This window comes from Odocoileus virginianus, chromosome 23, assembly GCF_023699985.2.
Source record: "Odocoileus virginianus isolate 20LAN1187 ecotype Illinois chromosome 23, Ovbor_1.2, whole genome shotgun sequence".
Lineage (NCBI taxonomy): Eukaryota > Metazoa > Chordata > Mammalia > Artiodactyla > Cervidae > Odocoileus > Odocoileus virginianus.
In genome coordinates, this window is record NC_069696.1 from 5,964,568 (window position 1) to 5,984,555 (window position 19,988).

The 19,988-nt window shown below is 55.1% G+C and overlaps 1 protein-coding gene across 1 annotated transcript in view; it reads left to right on the top strand.

Moving 5' to 3' along the window:
- The window catches only part of CECR2 (CECR2 histone acetyl-lysine reader), a 116,974-nt gene extending 103,829 nt beyond the window's left edge, over positions 1-13,145 (top strand). The window contains exons 9-18 of the mRNA XM_070453280.1: positions 327-456; positions 695-732; positions 819-910; positions 1,101-1,227; positions 1,779-2,068; positions 2,527-2,655; positions 2,780-3,608; positions 6,696-8,037; positions 9,226-9,337; positions 9,796-13,145. Coding sequence (XP_070309381.1) covers positions 327-456; positions 695-732; positions 819-910; positions 1,101-1,227; positions 1,779-2,068; positions 2,527-2,655; positions 2,780-3,608; positions 6,696-8,037; positions 9,226-9,337; positions 9,796-9,801 — 3,095 coding nt within the window. The 3' untranslated portion in view covers positions 9,802-13,145. The remainder of the gene's footprint in view (positions 1-326; positions 457-694; positions 733-818; positions 911-1,100; positions 1,228-1,778; positions 2,069-2,526; positions 2,656-2,779; positions 3,609-6,695; positions 8,038-9,225; positions 9,338-9,795) is intronic.
- Positions 13,146-19,988: the final 6,843 nt, after the last annotated feature.

The window sequence follows — 19,988 nt, forward strand, 5'->3', positions numbered from 1 at the left end:
AGTCCTGGTGTGTTTGGAGTGAGTTCTGGTCCTAAACAGGAGATACTGTCTTCGTGTGGGCAACATAGAAAGGGCTGGAGCTGGTCAGCGAGGGTGATTGTCTGTCGGCCCTCTGCTCCCCTTTTCCTTCTAACCTGCTTGCTCTCTCTCTCACTCCTTCCCCTACCCACCAGGGCCGCTGGCCTCCCTGACCTCCCTCTCTGTGACCCCCAGGACAGGAGTCCATGAAGCCTCTCTCCTGTCCGTGCAGAGGTCGGCAGAGGGCGCAGTTGAGCATGGGTCTCCCTTGTGGCGTCCTGACGCGCCTGTGCTCCGTGTTCTCGCAGATCGAGCCAAGAGGCGCCGGCTCAGGGAGGAGCGGGCCTGGCTGCTGGCCCAGGGGAAGGCGCTGCCCCCCCAGCTGTCCCACCTGGACCCCCAGTCCCCACCGCGGGCCGAGAAGAGGACGAGAGACCCGTGAGTGCAGAGTGGCCCCAGCCCTCTGAGGGGGGCTGAGGGGGGCGGTGAGTGTGCCAACTCTCTCGTGTTTTCTGGAGGTCGTCAGTGTTACGGACTTACCTTAGCAGACGTTCACAGAGGTTCACTGGGGACTTTTCCAAGTCTTGGTCCAGAGAGCTGTGTGTCAGGGTGAATCTAGGGCACTGGGGAGAGAAGGGGGTCTCAGTCACTGCTGATCGCTCTCTCTGATTCACAGCTTCGAGCTAGATGATGACTTCACCGCCATGTACAAAGGTCAGTTCCCACGCTCCACGCCTGTGTTGCACCGAGTGTGTTCCCAAGTGCATGTGCTGACCCTGCTCTTCTCTTTGGCCCCTCAGTTCTGGACGTGGTGAAGGCACACAAGGATTCCTGGCCCTTTTTGGAACCAGTGGATGAATCGTATGCCCCTAACTACTACCAGATCATTAAGGTAGAGGCGGTCTTGTCAGCTCTGTGACTGTGCCGTGTGCCTCTGTGGTGATTGTGCTGTTCTGTAATCAGCTGGCGCTCCTCAGGGCCGGGTGCTGGGTGCTTCCCAGGTTTTCAAACAGCTCCTAGTGGTGTGGGGACTACAAAGCACTGTTCCTCCAACAGATAGTAACGAGTGTGGCCTGTTGTAGGTCCCCATGGATATTTCAAGCATGGAGAAGAAACTGAATGGAGGTTTATACTGTACCAAGGAGGAGTTTGTGAACGACATGAAGACTATGTTCAGGAACTGTCGAAAATACAATGGGGAAAGCAGCGGTGAGTGGAGGAGGGGTGCTGTGGCTCTAGCCTGCTACAGTAGCAGGACCAAGAAAAACAGGTGTATCCAGAAACGCACTTTCTCCAGGTTCAGCCCTTTCTCAGGACCATGAAGAGAGGGTGTGTTGAAGCCATGGGCTGGGCCGTGCCGGGCCCTGTCCGTCCTCCACAGCGAGAGGCATGGCGGCTGCTGGCCTGGTTTTCGTCTTGGGCCTGGTCATCCTGGGCCTTGCTCACCCACCGTCTTACAGTCACAGGGCAGACCTTGGATGACGCAGCCAGTGTTGCTGCAGGTGCCGAAGCTTGGAGGTTCCGTGATTGTACTTAATGTTTCTGCAGTTTGGCATTGAAGAATTAAATTTGTACTGGTTTGGGCTCCTGGGACCCCTGTGCCAGCCACACAGTCTGGACAGTTTCTTAGGCCAGAAATTGTGTCCTGTCTCTTGTCTATAGCCCTAAAGGCAGGAGGCACTAAAGAACTTGCAGTTGAGTGGGGGGAGGTGGTCTGGGGGCCTGCCCGGTGCGGGGGCTCACACCTCTGTCCCCTACAGAGTACACCAAGATGTCAGACAACCTGGAAAGGTGCTTCCACCGGGCGATGCTGAAGCATTTTCCTGGGGAGGACGGGGACACAGACGAGGAGCCGTGGATGCGGGAGGAGGAGAGGCGGGAGAAGAGGCGGGGGCGGGGCGCGCGCAGTCACGTGTGCACGCGCTCCCGGGACTCGGAGGCACCAGGCCGGAGGCAGCCCGCGGAGAATGGAGGGAAGTCGCTGCCCCTGGGCCGCCGCACCACTGCTTCTGGGGCTGGTCAGAGCAGCTCCTTGCAGCCCCCTGGCCAGGTGGGTGCCTCGAATGGCAGCTGCCTCTCTGGGCCCCTGTGTCTCGTTGCCCTGGCCAGCCTCTCTTCTCAAGCTAGCTAGCAAGGATCAGCCTCATCCAGTAGTAGTTTCTCTTGACTGGGGCCTGGGGGGTGTGTGAAGTTCTCCACCATCTTCATTTAGTCTTCATCTGTGTTAAATCCTTTTTGTTAATCATTAGAACTACACATTCTCAATGGGGCAAAAATTTGAATTAAAATCTCACTCCTTGTAAGTCAAAGCGTGGGGTACATCCAGTACATAAATGCACCTCTCCAGGCTGGTAGGGAGGAGGGGCTCTGAGGGTGGGGATGGAAGCCCCTGATCCGCCCTCCGTAGGCCAGGGCATTGGGGCTCCTCCATGAGCCGGAGCCCGGTCATCAGGACGTGAAGGATGTACTCTCTCCTCCTCCTCCCTGCTTCTGCCCCATGCCCTCCAGAGGCCAGCAGGACAGGGAGCATTTTGTCCTCTCCGAGGGTCGGATCCTGCTGAAGTCAGCGTCTCCCCTGGAACCCCGGGGCCACCTGTCCGTGGACCTGGCCCCCAGCCCCCGCCTCTGGCTGTACAGGTAAGCAGACTGCTCAGTGCGTGCAGGTGCCAAGGTTTGTTCCAGAAATACCGTCTCTCCCCAGGGTAAAGTCATAGTCCCCATAACCACGGGGTTAACACAGCTTCCCTTTTTCTGTTGCCAGCCTCCAGCTGGAATTAATCACCATCGAGGCCCTGGGTGTGGCCCCCCTGATGAGAAGCTGGCATGCGGAGGGCTGGCCCCCCTTGCTGACATGGGCTCTCGACCTGGACCCTTGCCACTTGGTCAAATGAGTGGCCCCAGCCAGGATGGGCGCGTGTATCCTCCTGCTCATTTCCAGCCAGGGCTCCTTCCTCCCAGGCATGGGGGTGCTCCATCCAGACCCCCAGACTTCTCCGAGAGCCCAGAAGTCCCTCCTGGCCATATGTACCGACCCTATAAGTACCTGAGCCGAGTGCACTCTGCAGTCTGGAACGGGAGCCACGGTGCTGCAAACCCCGGACCCTTGGGGCCAGATGAGAAGCCCCCTGTGGGGCCAGGACCTTCTCACCAGCCCCGCCCTTTGGGTCACATGATGGATTCCCGAGTGATGAGACCTCCCCTCCCCCCAAACCAGTGGACAGAACAATCCGGCTTCCTACCTCACAGCGTTCCTCCTTCAGGGTACCTGCACCCCCCATGTAAACCTGGCGGACAGCGGCTCCAGCCCCCTGCAGCCCCAGCACTGGGTTCTCTGTTTGGAGCACCGGCCCCAGCCCTGCGGGGTGTGCAGGGTGGGGATTCCATGCTGGACAGCCCTGAGATGCTGGCCATGCAGCAGCTCTCCTCCCGCGGGTGCCCGCCAGGCGTGCCTTATCGCCCCCGCCAGCCTGCACCCCCCTGCCTGCCTGGCCCTTTCCCACCCATGGGCCTGGCAGCCCCCAAACCTGCCTCGGGGGACCCTGGGAGGACACAGGACAGCAGTGATGTGCAGGAGCCTGAGAACGGCCAAGGTAATGTGTGCATGCGCGCTCCCTCCACCCTCCATCTGCCCTGTTAACTAGTGACCCATCTTTTTATGCAGACTAGTAAATAAAATGTCAGCTGGCCTCCGATCCCTTTCACTTGACTGTCTCTGTGTTGAGCCGGCCGCGGCCCGAGCATTTGCGGTGACCATGGCGCAGCTGCAGTGCCTGCTGTGTCCCCACTCGTGCCGAGCCTTCCGGTGCTCGCTCACTTCACTCTCAGAATAAACCTTGAGGGGACTTTGACTAGTATTCTTGTTTGTATGGATGGAAGCTCCAGGGCACAAAGGTGGTTATTTGCCTTCATCCAGCTCTTAGGTGGGGAGACCGACTCAAACCTGACATAATGGACCTGGCATCCGTGTGTCCAAGCTTTGCATCGCCCAGCCCCACTTGAAAAGGACTGTCCTGAAGTGACCCTCGGGGAACCTATTCTCAGGGCTTTACTCCTGGCTCAGTTCTCCGCATGCCTTTCTCGTTGGGCCCCGTCCATGCGCACTGAGGGTGGGGAGCAGTAGTGAGATGGGCACGTCATCAGGAGGATTCTAGAAACGCCATTTACAAGAGTGATAAACCGAAGTGCAGGAGAAGGGTGGTGGACCTCCTCTGTGTGACTCATGCCTGTTGAGGACGGACATCTAGCCTGTGTCTGTGTGGGAGCCATGGCACCTGGGCGTCTGCAGAGTGTGACGTGGTTCCTTATAAACTGGGTGGTGGGCCAGGAGCGCAGACTCCCTTCTAGCGATTTCTTGGAGGGGAGGCTGACTCTGTGAATGCCACCTGCAGCATGATTTTCCAGGCATGATTTCAGATGTGATTGGAATTCAGAGCTTTAGAGGAAGAGTCTCAGGAGCAGTCTGTCTGCTTAGTTGCCATGATGTTTGTGTTGTTTTGTTTGCATTTTGTTTTTTCTTAATGAAGTATAGCTGATCTACAGTGTTGTGTGAATTAATATCTACTGCACAGCAGAGTGATACAGTTATAAATCTAGACATTCTTTTCCATTATGGTTTATCACAAGATATTGAATGTTATCTCTCTATGCTGAAGCCAGACCTTGTTTATACATTCTGTATATAATAGTTTGATTCTTCCAACCCCAATCTCTCAATGGACAGAGCAATCTGTCCATTGCTCTCCTACCCACCCTTTTACCTGATAGTCACAAGTGTGTTCTCTATGTCTGCGAGTCTGTCTCTGTTTCATAGATACCTTCATTTGTGTCATATTTTAAATCCCACATATAAGTGATACCATATGTTTATCTCTTTCTGATTTACTTCATTTAGTATGTAACCTCTAGGTCTGTCCATATAGTTGCAAATGGCATTATTTCATTCTTTTTTATGACCGAGCCATGTTCCACAGTATATACATACCACGTCTTTATGCATTCATCTTTTGCTAGACATCCAGGTTGTTTACATATCTTGGCCATTGTAAATAGTTCCGCAGTGAACATGGGGTGCATGTATCTTTTTGAATTATGGTTTTCTACAGAGGTCTTCCTTTGTAGCTCAGTTGATAAAGAATCTGCCTGCAGTGCAGGAGACCCAGGTTTGATCGCTGGGTTGTGAAGATCCCCTGGAGAAGGAAATGGCAACCCACTCCAGTATCCTTGCCTGGAAAATCTCATGGAGGGAGGAGCCTGGTGGGCTGCAGTCCATGGGGTCGCAAAGAGTCGGACACGACTGAGCGACTAACACTTACTTTCTGCAAATACATGCCCAGGAGTGGAATTGTAGGATCATACGTTAACTCTGTGTTTAGTTTTTTAAGGAACCTCCACACTGTTCTCCATAGTGTCCATACCAATTTATATTCCCACCAACAGGTAAGAGGGTTCCCTTTCTCCACACTCTCTCCACTGTTTGTTATTTGTAAACTTTTTAGTGGTGTCCATTCTGACTGGTGTGAGTTGATACCTCATTGTGGCTTAAATGTGCATTTCTCTAGTTTAGTGATGATGAACATCTTTTTATTTTGGCCTCTTGGCTATCTGTATGTCTTAATTGAAGAAATGTGTGTTTAGATCTTCTGCCCATATTTTGATTGGGTTTGTTTTTTGGTTGAGTTGTATGAGCTGCTTGTATATTTTGGAGATTAAGTCCTTGCTGGTCTCATCCTTCGCAGCTATATTTTCCCAGTCCGTAGATAGTCTTTCCATTTCGTTTATGGTTTCCTTTGTTGTACAAAAGCTTGCAAGTTTAATTAGGTCCCACTTTTTAATTTTTGCTTTAATTTCTACTGCCTTGGGGGACTGACAGTTTATGTCAGAGAATATTCTGCCTATATTTTCTTCCAGGAGTTTTATGGTGTCATGTCTTTAAGCCATTTTGTGTTTATTTCTGTGTATGTTTCTGTGTATGTTTTTTGTTGACTGAATAATGAAAAGTGCACGTTTTCATCATCCTTGTGCAGCTTGTACCTGTGATCTTTAAAGCCAGTGTTAGTTTTTCAGGAGCCAACAGTCCTAGTTGATCTTAAAGGTCTGAATTCTTGATCTTGCCTGTAAGCTCTGACCAGAATCCTATTTTGATACCCTTGGGCAACAACTCTGCCCTCCCTGAGAGATCATAATAAGAAGACGCATTTATAGCCAAAAACAATAGCATGGTAAAGAATTCTGAGTCTGTAATTAACCATTTGAGTTCAGTAGGTTAATGACTGTTTATTAAATTTCTGTAATCCCTTGAAGATGCCCTTTGAGTGTTACACACTGTCCATGTCTTGTTTTCAGAAAACCCAGGCACGGCGGGTATTGTCATTCATTTAGCATATATTCATCTAGTCCTGTTCGTACTTCCCTGGGTGGGTGTCCTGACTGCAGGACCGGGTTGGGATCCAGCCTTCCCAGCGTCCTCAGGCCTGGCCGCTCCTCCTTACTGTCAAGGCCGTGTCTCCCAGCCAGCCTGCAGTTAGCCAATGCACCCACTGCCTCCTTGGAGTCAGGCACACAGATCACAGGCGGGGGGCAGGGTGGGGGACACGTTGTTGTCATCTTGACTGCCTGTTCCTGTCGTGTGTTGGGGTTTCAGCTCACCAGGTGTGACTTTGTCTCTGCTTTCCTTGCAGTGGATCCCTTGCCCAGGCTCGAGGAGAGACCAGCGAGTGCTTCAGAGGGGGCGTTCCTCAAGCAGCTACCTCACCCTGCGCCCCCTCTGCAGGCCGACTTTGCCAGGCGGAGCTCACCCCAAGGAAGGGGCCCAGAGGGCCCGGAGCTCAGGCCGGAGTCCTCGGAACCTGGGGATGGCTGCCCAGCGAGCACGGTCAGGTCTGCCTGGCTCTCAGGGAGTGGCTTCGCCAGCCCACCCACCCAGGCGTGCACCCTGGCAGACCTGGGGCCACTGCCTGAAAACGGACTGCGGGTGGAAGCCTCCCCGTGTGGGTCCGAGGGCAAGGGCAGGGCACCACCTGAAGCTGCGCCCCCTGCAGAGCCTGCATGCTCCCCTCTGTACGCACCTGGCTTGGAGTTCCCCAGCTCCGCCACACGGTACCATGTAGGCCCAGGCCTGCAGGCTGTGGGTCCTGTGATGGGGGGCAAGCCTCCAGCCCCGCACCCTCCCTTTCCCCCTCGGGCATTTCAGTCTCATGACCCTCATTCTGGAGTCTTCCCTCGGTACCGCCCCCACCAGGGCATGCGGTATCCCTACCAGCCGCCACCGCAGCCTTCCTACCACCACTACCCGCGGACTCCTTACTACTCGTGTCCACAGACCTTCTCAGACTGGCCAAGACACCTCGCAGCTCCCATAAGCCCGAGCGGGCCCCCACCAGCTCAGCCTGCCCCTGCCAGGCCCCTGTTCCCCGACAAGAGCGCTGTGACCGGGCTGCAGGGCTGTGAGGCCCTAAGTGCTGCCTTAACCCCCCCCACACGGGTGGACGCGGTGGAGGCCCTGAGCGCTGCCTTAACTTCGCCCACGCGGGTGGACGCCGTGGCTGCCAAGACGGCTGAGGGGCAGAACCCCGGCGCCGAGGGCAAGCAGGATGAGTCTGTGGAGCAGCCAGAGAGCCCCAAAGAGTTCCTGGACCTAGATAACCACAACGCGGCTGCCAGGCGGCAGGGCTCCCTGTCGGCCAGCGAGTGTCTCTACGGCTCGCCCCCGGCCCCGCTCGGCCCGGGCATGGCCTTCGGTTCGCCTGCCTTCCCCCCACACACAGTGATGCTGCACGCCGGACCGCCTTATCCCCCGCAGCGGCCGGCCACGCATTTCCAGCCCAGGGCTTACGCCTCCCCCTCGGCTACTCACCCACCTCACCGCCCAGTGGCGGCCCAACCCAACGGCCTGTCCCCCGAGTGCCCCCTCTACCGCCTCCCTGAGGAGGGCCTGGGCCACTTCCAGGCCGTGATGATGGAGCAGATGGGCCCCGGAAATGGGGTGAGGGCGTCCTTCCAGGAGATGTACAGACCGTCCGGGTAAGGCTGCAGCTGCGTGCCTTTTTTCTATGGGATGAAGCAGAGTAGATGCTAGTCTCCCAAAGAGAAGCGGGCTTGGGAATGAAAGACTGACTTGGGTGGTCCGGGCCCAGGAGGAGCGTGTGGGTTGTGTGCTAGGGGCTTACTGGGAAAGTACTGGCATTAGAACCCAGTTTTGTGTGTGGTATTTTTTTCCTCATGAAGGTGAATGGGCATTTCAGTGCTGTTGAGTTAGGTTTTGGACACCAAATCGCCAGAATTCTGAGGCTGTGGGCAGACTTTCGCCAGGGAGAGGGGGTCTCAGATCTGGGTGGGTAGTCACGGATGGTATCCTAGTCTCACCCCTTACCACTCATTTCTCCATTGACACTGAATGAAAACTCATTGTATCCAGAGCCAGACTTGGCCATACACCACTCCCTGATAATTCTAGTAGCTGTGTCTTGAGGCCAGCGAGACAACCTGAGATCCAGGGAGTCCCCAGGTCAAGGTTGGGAAGCCCCATCATAAAGCAGCACAGACCACCCTGAGAATCCCAGTGCCCCCTGGTCCCCCCAGCCCCAGTGAGAACCTGCGTGCCCCCCGGGTCCTTCCAGCCCCAGTGCCTGGCTTGAGGGCCTTCCCTCTGCATGTGCTCACCCCTCTCTGAACGTCTGTCATGTCTCGTCTGTTCTTTGCCTTCTCTTCTGAGACTTTGGTGTGTCTCCTAGCCTAGGGCATCTTTCTGGCGCAGCCCAGACGCTACCCTGGCCAGAGAAGTTGGTGTTAGTGCTCTGACGGAGGCATTGTCTGATGTCTCCAGTTGTCCCCGAAGTGTTCTTGTAGCTGTTTCTCTCGCTGTTTTGCTGATTTCTCCCCATTCAGGATCCAGTCACAGTGCATGGCTCTACATTTGGGTGCTGGGCCTGCTCAGTACTTTACAACATTGGCTTTGCATTCTTTGTTTTTCAAAGACAGAGCGCCCCAGGCTCTGGCTTCTTCTCCTTGTTTAGCCACAGTTCAGAGTCAGAGTGAACACCTTTGTCAGGAGCACTGTGCAGGTGGCATCAGGCATGTCTCTCCTGCCTCAGGTGGCAGCCCCCGGGTCAGGGGTCACTCACCCAGCTGGTCCAGGTGGGGCTGTACGCCTTTTCCTTTGTACTGAGGACATCACATGCGTTCCTGACTGTTCCTTCCTGATGTCTGTAGACTGCAGGGGCCCTCGGTCCAGTCCCGCCCCTCGTTCCCAAAGACACCGGCGCCAGCGGCATCGCAGGAGGAGCTGCCCCCCCAGAAGCCCCCAACACTTCCCCTCGATCAGGTCAGAGTGGTGGACAGTGAGGGCCGTGTGGTTCCGGGCAGCTGTGGCTCCAGGGACGGTGCCTGGAAAGGGGTTGTGAGCCGTGCGGCCAGAGGGCCTCGGGAGCAGCTTTCTCCCGCCCCACCAGCCCCTTATTCCTGTCCCAGGCACCAGCTCTGAGATGGGTTAGATTTCCTTCCCCAGACTGGCTTCTGTGGTGTGACTCCTTGTCTACATCATCTGGAAGAGTCTGATTCCCCCAACCCCACCCCATCCCTGGTCTCCCTGGCGGCAGCAGTCCTTGGCCGCTGGGCTGAGTCGGGGTCCAGGACTCAGAAACCACACCTGGTGGGACTGCCCAGTGAAGCAAGATTGCGCCGTTTTCCTAGATGGGAGCAGTGTGTGCGGCTCCGTGGCTTTGTTGTTTTTAACAGTTAACACGTGTCAGTTTTGCTGAAACTGTATTTTGCTTCTCACAGAGCTAGTCCCAGGAGGAGACATGCCCCAGGAAACAGAGAGCTGCAAGTGCAGAATGGGGCCCTGCCCCACCCGCCTCTCCTGTCACCAGCATCACGTTTTGTGTTGCCTGAAGCCTGGATGCCCCTCCTGACAACTGACGCGCTCACAAAGTCCTGGGTGAAAGTGGGGACCAGACAGGCTGGACTCTGGTGGTCTCTCCAGGCCCTGAACACTTGTTCAGGGAAGACATCCTGACCTGGGGGGTTGCTGGGCTGTCATGGCAGCTGCACTCAGGTAGCCGTCTGGGGACAGGACTGCTCATGTGGGTGTGTTTGGAGCTGGGTCCAGTTTACAGAGTTTTCATGTTGCCTTTATGATGATTTCTGTTGGTGGTGAATGTATTGTACATACAGCGGGGAGGGTGGGTGATGGGGATAGAGTCTGGCCGGTGGGCCCGCAGCCCTGCTGACCCCCTGTGTTTACAGCCCTTTCCCATTCACTCTTGGGGGACTGCAGGAGGGGCACACCTGGCGCCGCTGTTCCTCTGACGGCTCTTCCCCTCGGGCAGCCGCCTCGCCTGGCTCCCAGGTCATGGTCTGAGATAGCAGTGCCCCTCCTGGCTGGCCAGCTGCCCGCCAGATAGGTGTAAACCAGTATCAGGAGCATTTGCTCGTTGGAAGGTGCAGTGACGCGTCCTGTCACAGACCTGCCGGGACTGTGGTCTGGAAGACGTCACAAGCTTCCTGCACAAATCACAGTTTGTGGCAGTGACTACTCAGGTTTGTATATGTTTAGTGTCAATAAAGAAGCTGCACAGTTTTTAATAGGAAAAATGTATCGTATAGATTTACAGCTTGAATTTAGGAATATTTCAGTATATATAGTTTTTATCCATTTTATGTGAATATAGTAAAATAAGTCATGGTGATTTAAAATAGCTGTCAAGAACAAGTTCTTGAAGTCACTTGTCTGTGATAGGAAACAGTTTTACAGTATTCAGTTACTTTATTATCGTTTTAGAAGCAAGCGACACTGGATTCTCCCTGTTAAGCATTCTTTGAGTTTAGCTGAGATGCCACCAAAGTTAGGACTCCTACTCTAAGCTTTTGAATATCCCACAAAAGCAAAGGAGGAAACAGCTGAAGGGAGATACCCTGAAGTCACAGGTCCTTGTAAAAATAGCGTATTTTTAAGCATGCCTTTGAGATAGTAGAAAAGCTTGCAGAAAACATTGATCTGCGCTTGTTCTTATAAATTCAGCTGTGTGAGGGGCCAAGAGAACCTTCCATCCAGCCCCAGCATCCTTGCTGAAGCTGGAGCAAACCCGTGCTTCCAGTAGTAGAGTCCCCGTGGAGACCAGATGCCAGCTCCAGACGCCCAGATGCTGAGCTTGGGCAGGGGGAGCGCTGGGAATGCAGGCGCAGAAACACGATTTTTTTTTTTAAAGACTTATTTAAACTTTAAATTTGGCGTGCTTTTAAGTGGGGCAAGTTTGGGGGCTGTGTTCCCATTGAATTCTGGTTCTTGTTGGAGCCCTGTCTCGGGCGTGATGTGGTTCCAGGTGGGGATGTCAGCATCACCATTTGGGAAGGATGGGGAAGGGTTGTGGACAAATCCAGCTTTGCTCTAGAGCAGTGAGGGAACATGCCTGGCACACTTGGGCTCCGTGTGTGTGTCTGTGCACCAGCTGGGAGGGGAGACCCTGGCCCCTGCCTCTGTTCCCAGCCCAGAGCCTGCTCCGGCCAGCGTGGAAGCTGGCTTGGGTGCAGGGCCTCAGGCACCCTTGCCTTGAGCAGAACCAGGCTGGGGCAGGGCCAGGAGGACTACGGCAATCCTGCCCATTCCGTCCGCCCACCATGCACAGTCCTCTAGTGGCTCAGCCCCCAGCCCCGACCCCATCTCCCGCTGCCCGAGCCTCCCTTTGGGGTGAGCAGAGAGGCCAGGCACTGGGGAGCCCTGTTGGGAGTGTGGCTCTGTGCTGCGTTGCCCCACAGGGCCACCCCCATTCAGGGCCCCCCCCCGCCCCCATTCAGGGCCCGTGCACTCTTCCCGACCAGAACTGGCCTGGGAGGAGGTCCTGGAGGGGGCCTTTCCCTGGGACCGCTGTCACCTGTCAGGGACCTGGAGGACTCCTGTCCGCTGCTCACCTTAGAGGCGTTATGTTAGAAACTGTTCCCCAGACCCAGGAGACAGAAAAGATCCAGAGAGGAAACAAGAGCCTTATGGAATGTTTCTGGCCTTGAGTTTTTCCCCCTCCTTTAAGAACTCTTGGCTAAAATTTATTAGACCGAGGACAGGTGGAGACCTAGTGACGACAGACGCGTGGATTCCTGTTCAGAACACTTTTCTTGTCCCTCCTTTAAAGTGAGACTAGTGCTGCTGTGTCCATCTGCCTTACTGGGGGGCCCTCGTGCCTGTGGTCAGCAGGGCGTCCTCCCTGGGCGGGGCCGGGGGACTCTCAGAAGGCTACCTTTGGTGTGGACTGAGAGCCTTCAGCCCATGGCCAGCCTGGCCCCCACACCCCAGGAGCGTCCTTGTGCCGGTTCCTGCCAGTTCCAGGAGTGGGCTACCGTGGGCTCAGGGTTTTCTCGCTTTTTAAACGTTTTCGTCTCAGCCACACCCACAGCTCTCAGGACCCAGGATCCCTCAGCCAGCAGCCCCGAGGCAGGGTCACTCGGATAGCAGCTGCAGCCAGCGAGTCAGAGCCCAGGGAAGGGCCAGGGTGCCCTCCACAGAGAGCAGGGTGCGTGGGAGTCAGGCTGTTCAGCCTCTGCCCCTGGGTGTGGGTTCCCCTGCCAGGGGCTGAGCCCTCAACTGAGACTTGGTTCCTGTTCTGGGTCTGGACTCTTCCTGGGGCGCTGGGCCTTCCCTGCTGTGTCCTCGTGTGAGGCGGGCGCGAGCCTGACCTCCAGCTGCTCCATCCTCCTGTGCTTCATGGGCCCTGGCCGAGCAGATGGTCAGTGGTCTCAGCCGCTGGTCTCTCCCTCACTGTGCCCTGGTGGCTGATGTGGAAAAGCCTGTTAACCAGCTGAGTGTCCTGTGTGTTTGGAAAGGGTGGTGGGCCCGGGAGTGAGGCGCTGAACGCTGTTCCCAGCTGGGCCCACGTCCGCTCTCCTGCTGCAGATTCCTATGCGTGATCCTGGCCAGTACTGGGAAGGGGAATGCTATTTATTTTTATATTGTGTATATTTTGTCTGGTCTGCTGATCCCCTGTTTCACTGAGAGCCACACTTACCTCAGTACTTAGTTCTATACTGTGTGTTGGATAATTTTTTAAAACAACTTTTTAAAAATCTTTTTGATCCTTGGAGGTCTGTAGATTTATTTCCGTATGAATTGGTTATTTTGTATAAAGCACATTCTTAAAAGAGCAGGGTGATGTGTGAGTTGTGTTTGTCCCGTGTCACTGTTGTCTTTTTTCGTCGAGGCAAAGTCCCACCAGGACAGAGGTTTGATTGAGGCCCAGTGCCGCCGTCCAGAGAGGCGACCCACTCAGTCACCGAGGGCCCCATGTGGGTTGTGGAGAGCGGGTGTGGTAGGCCTTGCACGGGTGATCAGGTGTGGTCCGTGGAGAACCGCTGGCTGGCAGGCCTCAGCAGTGTGGGGATTGTACACATTGCCTAACCAGATGTGTTGGGGCCCCAGGGCCACCCTCACCTACTGCCCAGGCCCAGGCATGAACTGCACCTTGCCGACTCCTGCGCTGGGGCCCATAGGTAACATGCCCCTGGGGCCAGGAGGGCAGTGGGCAGCTCCGGCCAGGCTGAAGCCCTGTGAACGGCAGCGTGCTCTGGGAGGGTTCTTCTTGTTGGGGGTGCGGGAGGAGGAACTGGCCACCTTCCCATCAGGTGGCTGTAGATTCCTGGCCTGCTTCACTCTTAAACCATCAGCCTCATGAGTGGTCTCCTGCTTCCCGGGCCGTTACCTTTGTGGCCCGCCGGTGTGTGTTATGTCCCCATTGGGATGTTATCACTGTGTTGGCTAATGCAGGCATGAGAGGCTGCAGACCGGCCATGTCCACAGTGTTGTCAGTCCCCACACTGTGCTGTAAAGTTCTGTATCAGTCATGTTTTCGAGTGGAGTAGTTGCATTTTAAAAAAAAAGTAACTTTAAAGTGGACACCATGAGTAAACCTTGAATTTGACGTGAAGCCAGCTGGAGTGTTTGTCTCACTGGACTCTGAGTCTCCTTGGCCAGGGGTGGGGTGGGGGGAGCAGGCGGCTGGGACCCTGGCCCCCTTTGCCGTCCTGATGAGCGAGCCTGTTTGGACCAGCACCCCACCCTGAACACAGGTACAGTTTCGTTCTGCCTTTTGGATTCCCAGCTGCAAGCCCTCTCGCTGAGACGTGAATCTGTCACCAAAAGCCAGAATGTCCCCACAGTTTTAGCCAGAGCTTAGCTGAATCCCTCAGGGTATGTTTCCCAGGTCTGTTTCCTTGAGACCAAAACAGAGTGTCTTCTACTGGTCAGCTCTGGAGTCTGGTTCCGTGGAACATGGTAGTTAATCCACCCCTGTTTTCAGGATTATTGTTTAACCTTTACATTTGTTAAGCCCTGGGTGTACCATCCCCAACACCCTTGCTTGCTTCAGACTGGCACAAGAAACAGGAGCCTGGTGGGGAGGAACCAGGGAAGACAAGAAGCCAGTAGTGAGTGAAGAGTGGGTTGGTCTCAGTTCTGATGGAGCTTGCCATTTGATGTCTGGAAACATGCAAAGGTTTCCTTGTATTGAACAGTAATGGCTTTCATCTCTAACCCTCTGTCACTGGGAGGAAAGGTGGCTGAGTTTTATAAATGGGGAGCACTTCTAGGGCGAGATTCACTCAGGGCTAGGCCCTCAGAGGCAACCTTCACCCTGAACCCTTCTGGAGAGGCCTCTGGGAGGAATGCCGCTGGCTGCAGGCCCAAGCTATCCCCTCCCCCAAGCACTGGGCCCCCAAAGTCTTTCTCCTGGCAGTGTGGCTTTTCCTTTGGGTTTATTCTTATTTAAATATTTATGTATTTTGGGCTGTGCTGAGTCTTGGGTTATGCCAGTGTTGTTCCCCTTCTGCAACCCAGGCTCAGTTTGTTGCCTTGGGTGACTTTAGCAGAAGTCTTCAGTGAGAGTTGGGCTGAGAGAGAGCAGCCAGGAAGGCGGCTGTGGTGTTCTGAACCTGTCCCTCGGCATTCCTGATGCCAGTGCCACGCAGCTGCCTTCAACAAGTCTTTCAGTTTGGAAAAACACTGCCCGCTCGGGTCTGAAGCTTCTTCCAGACAGGGCGGCAGCATGACGGTTGTTTTTGAGAGCCCTGCAGTTGGCCCCTCGGAGCATGTCCAAGGCTTGAGTCAGCAGGAGGAAAGCACGTTGCATCCCAGTCCTAGGAACTAAGCTGTCACTTCTCAGCGTTTATGAAATGAAGTCCCTTCCATGTACCTGGCGCTCACGCGGTCACTCACAGGACAGAAGGAAGGATGCAACTTCCCCTGCAGACTTCACAGTAAAGGGAGGTGAGCCGGGCGAGAGGCTGGACGCCAGCAACGTGTTAGCAGAACTCGGCACCGAGCCGCCCATCCATGGTGGGTCAGGGGAGAAGTGGGCGTGTGCATGTGTACACATCTTTGTGTGTGCATGGTAACGTTGACTGGAGAGAAGCGTGTGTGTGTGCACATGTATGTGTGCTGGGGCTACTCCCTGGGGGCCAGTCTCTGCTCCATTCCTGGCTGGTTCTGTTCTGGCTCCTCTGAGCCTTGTTCTGGCTTGAATTCCTCCCCCAACCCTCAAGCCTGTGCAACTCCCCCAGTCCTCTCGGCCACTGGGCAAGTGGACTAGCGAGTCCAGGGTGAGCAAGCCACTGCCCAGCCCTGCCCCAGTCTTCGGGGGCCCCACACCCCGATACACATGGCTGCCCCCACATGCATTCCTTTGTTGGTTTCCTGTCCACACTGGTTCTGCAGCTGCGTCTTGGCCAAGTCATTGGGGACACACAGGTCACCCCCGAGCCCTGCCATGCCTCCACTGATGTGCTTTGCTGAGACACTCGGCCCAGGGTGCACAGGGGCACAGGGGATGAGGAGGAAGGCTGGCCACACGGCCAGGGCGGAATCCAAGGGGGAGAGGAGCACAGGCAGGAGTGGCCACTGCTTAGCCCTGGCCCTGCAGGTGTTCCAGTGGCCCCCTCCTCAGCTTCCCTCCCTGACCCCAGCAGCCCCCACAGCCACCCCTGCCCCCCGCAGCTGACTCGTCTCTCAGCCCCTTGGGGAGGCCGGGGTCTTCTGTGAGGGAGCCAGCTCCGTGCTTGGGGTTTCAGCTGCCTCAGGGTGGCCTCTGGGCTCTCTGACCGGTCCCTACCACCACAGCCACATGTAAAAGCTTTCAAAAAATATTTCCAATGATTTCATTTCACGCTTAAGGTCAGAACTGAGTGTGACCTGTTTGCTTAAATCATAACCTGCCTCTGATCCCATGCTGTTTGCTTTAACCGTTACCTACCTCTAATCCTGTTCCCCTTGCTATGTGTTTGGTGAATGAGAGCCACTGTCAATAGTAAGAGCACGCACTTCCAACGAGTAGGGTGTCCAGTGAGCAGAAGAGAAGCATGGTTAGAGCTTGCAGTGATCTGCTTGTGGCTACACTTTACCTCGTGTGGGTCCCGTGTCTGGGAGTTTGGGAGACAGGCTCCTTGGAACCCAGTGGAACGTCACTCTCCGGTGGAGGCAGACATTCGAGGAGTAACAGGACAGGACTTCAGTAAACAAGCCGAAGTCTTGTTTGTGGAAACGGACAGACTGTGACTTAGGTTTTGTAGCCTGAGAAGCTGCAGTGCCAACAATCACATGGCGTTCAGGGCACTGGGGACGTTCTCCCATGGGTCTGGGAAGATGTTTCTCTCACATCCTGGTTGGCTATTGTCAGGGAGACCCTGGTGCTGCCACTCTAGCTGCCCATGTGCTCGGTCCGCCCTCTTCTGGGAACTTGTGGGCCTTGGAATCAAAATGTCAGAAGAAACGGTGTTGGGAGGAGGTCCTGGTGTCTGGAGAGTCTGTCTCCGTTACCGGGCGGCCGGCATGTTGTGGACATCTCTAAGTTCTTTGTTTTGGGGGAGAAAACAGCAATCGGTGGTGACATCGACCCTTTCAGAAAAGGTGGGCCGAGTGCCAGGCACTGCTGTCCAGGTCTGGACAGGAAGCCTGGAGGAAGAGACAGACTGACCCCCGGGTGCTGGGAGTAAACCCTGGGGAAGCCGACAGTGACCTGGCTCTGGACAAAAAGATTCAAGAGGGGAGGGGTGGACAGGAGATGCTGGGTGTGGGAACAAGGGGGCCTGAGGACCCAGAGGGTGTGGGCACTTTCCCCTTAGTGTCTCCAGCTAGGGATGCACACCAAGATGATGATGCCATGAGAAACGGACACGATGCTGGACTGAGGGGCTGAGCTGGCCGTGCTCCGAGTGTGAAGGCAAAGCCGTGGGACCCACATAGCCACCCCACCCCTTGGGATCTCAGTCGGGCTTAGTTTGGAGAACTGGTCACGTGTCATCACAAGGGTCCATACGTGCAAGACAGCAGTAACTTGTAGGACCTGCACCAGGGAGCCCGTGGAGTTCAGGCACAGGCCACGTGGATCAATGAAAAGAAAGAGGGCGTCAGTAAAACAGAAGAGCTCCCTGACTCACCGGGACCCTAGTCTTCCAGAAGTTCACAGGCTGGAGCTGGTCCCCGCAGCTGCAGACACCCCCCCGCCCTCACCATTCCCTTCCAGGGGCTGCGGTGACCTGACCTTGTTCGCCATGGAGAAGGCCATCAAGTTGGGAGCCAATGACTTCTTCCAGCAGCAGTTGTCACAAGGCAGGTGCATCATGCACGTTTTCTGGAAGGTGGTGGGAGTGAGTGGCTACCATGCCTCAGTTCACATGTCTGCACATGTAAATGTGCATTTGGAAGTTCAAGACTGGCCATATAGAAAGGATGTGTTCCGTTGTCAACCAGCAGACAAAACCATTCTCTCGGTTTTATCAAGGGTGAGTGACACTTGGCCACTGTGTGTGTCCAAGGTGTTTAGCGTGATGACCTGACAACCACATACTACAGCAATGATCACCACTGGGTAACAGCCGTTGCTCACAGAGCTACAAAAATGCTAAGAACATCTGGGATCTACTGTCTTAGCAACGTTCTCACACAGAACAGTGTTAACTACAGTTGCCACACTTAGCACCACACCGCCAGGATGTACTGACCTTGTAACTGCACGCTGGGGCCTCACCCAGTTCACTCAGTCTCCATCTCCTGCCTCTGTGAACCACATATCCCATCTTTTTTTTCTGTGTTTGCATTTTTTAATCGATTCTACATATCGGGGAAATCACACAGTATGTGTTTCTGCGTGACTTTTATTGTATCTTCATTCATCCGTCCATGGACACTTGGCTATTGTACACAGCGCTGCTGTGGACACAGGTGCATTTCCACCAGCAGTGCACAAGGGTTCCCTCTCCATATTCTAACTGATTTATGGCCAGTGGCAGATGTAAGGTGATCTTAGTGGTTTCCCTGATGATCAAGTGCACTGAGCATTTTCTCATGGGTTCTTTGCCCGTTGCTGTCTGTGAATTCTTGTCTCAGCCCCATATCAGATGTATGCTTGCAGTTGTCCCCACATTAAGTAGGCGGCCTTATCATTTTGTGGATGGTTTCCATTGCTGTGCAGAAGCTTTTTGGTTTGATGTGGTCTCACTTGTTTCTTTTACCTTCTGTTGTGTGTGCTTTAGGTCCCAGTATCATGGAACTTTTCCCGCTGTTGGGAGTTTTATGATCTGTTTTGTGATCCATCTTTAGTCTTGTGAGTGGTGTAAGACAGCAGTCTAGTTCTTTTGCAAGTCAATGTCCCAGCACCATTCACTAAAGAGCCGTCATTGCCACTGGTTCCCTTGTCAGGCATCAGTTGACTGTTTCTGGGCTGTGGGTTCCATCCTGTTGATCTGTTGTTTGTGCTGAGGAACGGAAACAGATCAGTTGCAGACACTGTCCGGTTCTGTCCATGCTCCCTGTTGCCCGGGGGCAGTTCTTGGGGATCAGCAAGGAAGGACTCTTGCTAGGGCTGTTTCACTGTCCTGGCCTCAGCCTCCCTGACAGTGTTTTCAGAGCTTGGTTTGTTTACCTAGCTGGGTGAGTGGCAGCCCATGGGGACCAGGCTGAACACCAAGGGAGGGTGGAGGGGCCAGGGTGGGGCAGTGTGCTGGCCTGTGACAGAGGACAGGACTCCAGCCCCCAGTGGCATCTGCAATTGGAGTTGCCTGATGGGCGTGAGCTGCTGGGAGCCAAGCGGCGGGCACATGGAGGTGCCGGGGATGCTGTAGCAGGATGCTGGGCACTGCGTGAACCTCTCCCCCTTCACATAGGATCAGAACAGACTTCCCAGGAGGCCCCTAACTCGCTGGACTGGGATCCCATCAGCCTCCAGGGCTTTGATTTTGTGGTCAGTGAGCCCATGTCTGGCTGTGTTGCAGGCTCCACAGCTGCTGCCACGAGTGATGCCTCTGGAAGGTTGGGGACAGGGGGGTCTCCTGTCTCAGGGCACTCTGGTCCCCCCTGAGCTGGGCCCTTAGACAGTGTGTCGTTTTGTAAAGGAGGCCCCGAGAGGGGAAGGAGCCCCGTGATAGACCCCACGGGGTGGTTCATACAAGGAGTCTGGGATGTTGTGTCGACAAAAGGGTGGGCAGACACTTTAACCACTGACTGTCTTTCGATGCAGCTTTGGAAACTCAAAGCCAAACTTAGGCTGCAGTGAACAGCTACAGTGGCATCAGCAACTGTGCAGGTTAAGGTCCCTCGGTGCTGGTGGCACAGCCCCCACCCAGGAGTGAGGAGGGGGCACGGTGTGGGGGAGGGGCCCAGAACCCTGGCCTCAGGTCGGCCTTCCTGAAGGGTGCTGCTCACAGCCCCATCCTTCAGAGCCGCCCGGGGCGTCAGGGCGCACTGGGGGTGAGCGGCCGTCACTGGAGCTGCTCGCCCTCCTCGCACCTGCTCTGTCCCCCTCAGGCCCACCCCTGGGTGACCAGGGCCCCAGTGCTCAGGAGCCGACCACCTGAACAGAGTCATCACTGCATCTCAACTGAGTCAGTTCGAGGATTTACTCTTGTTAATTCTGAGTAAATAAGCAGGGTGACAATATACAGCTTTGATGTACTCCTTTTCCTATTTGGAACCAGTCTGTTGTTCCATGTCCAGTTCTAAC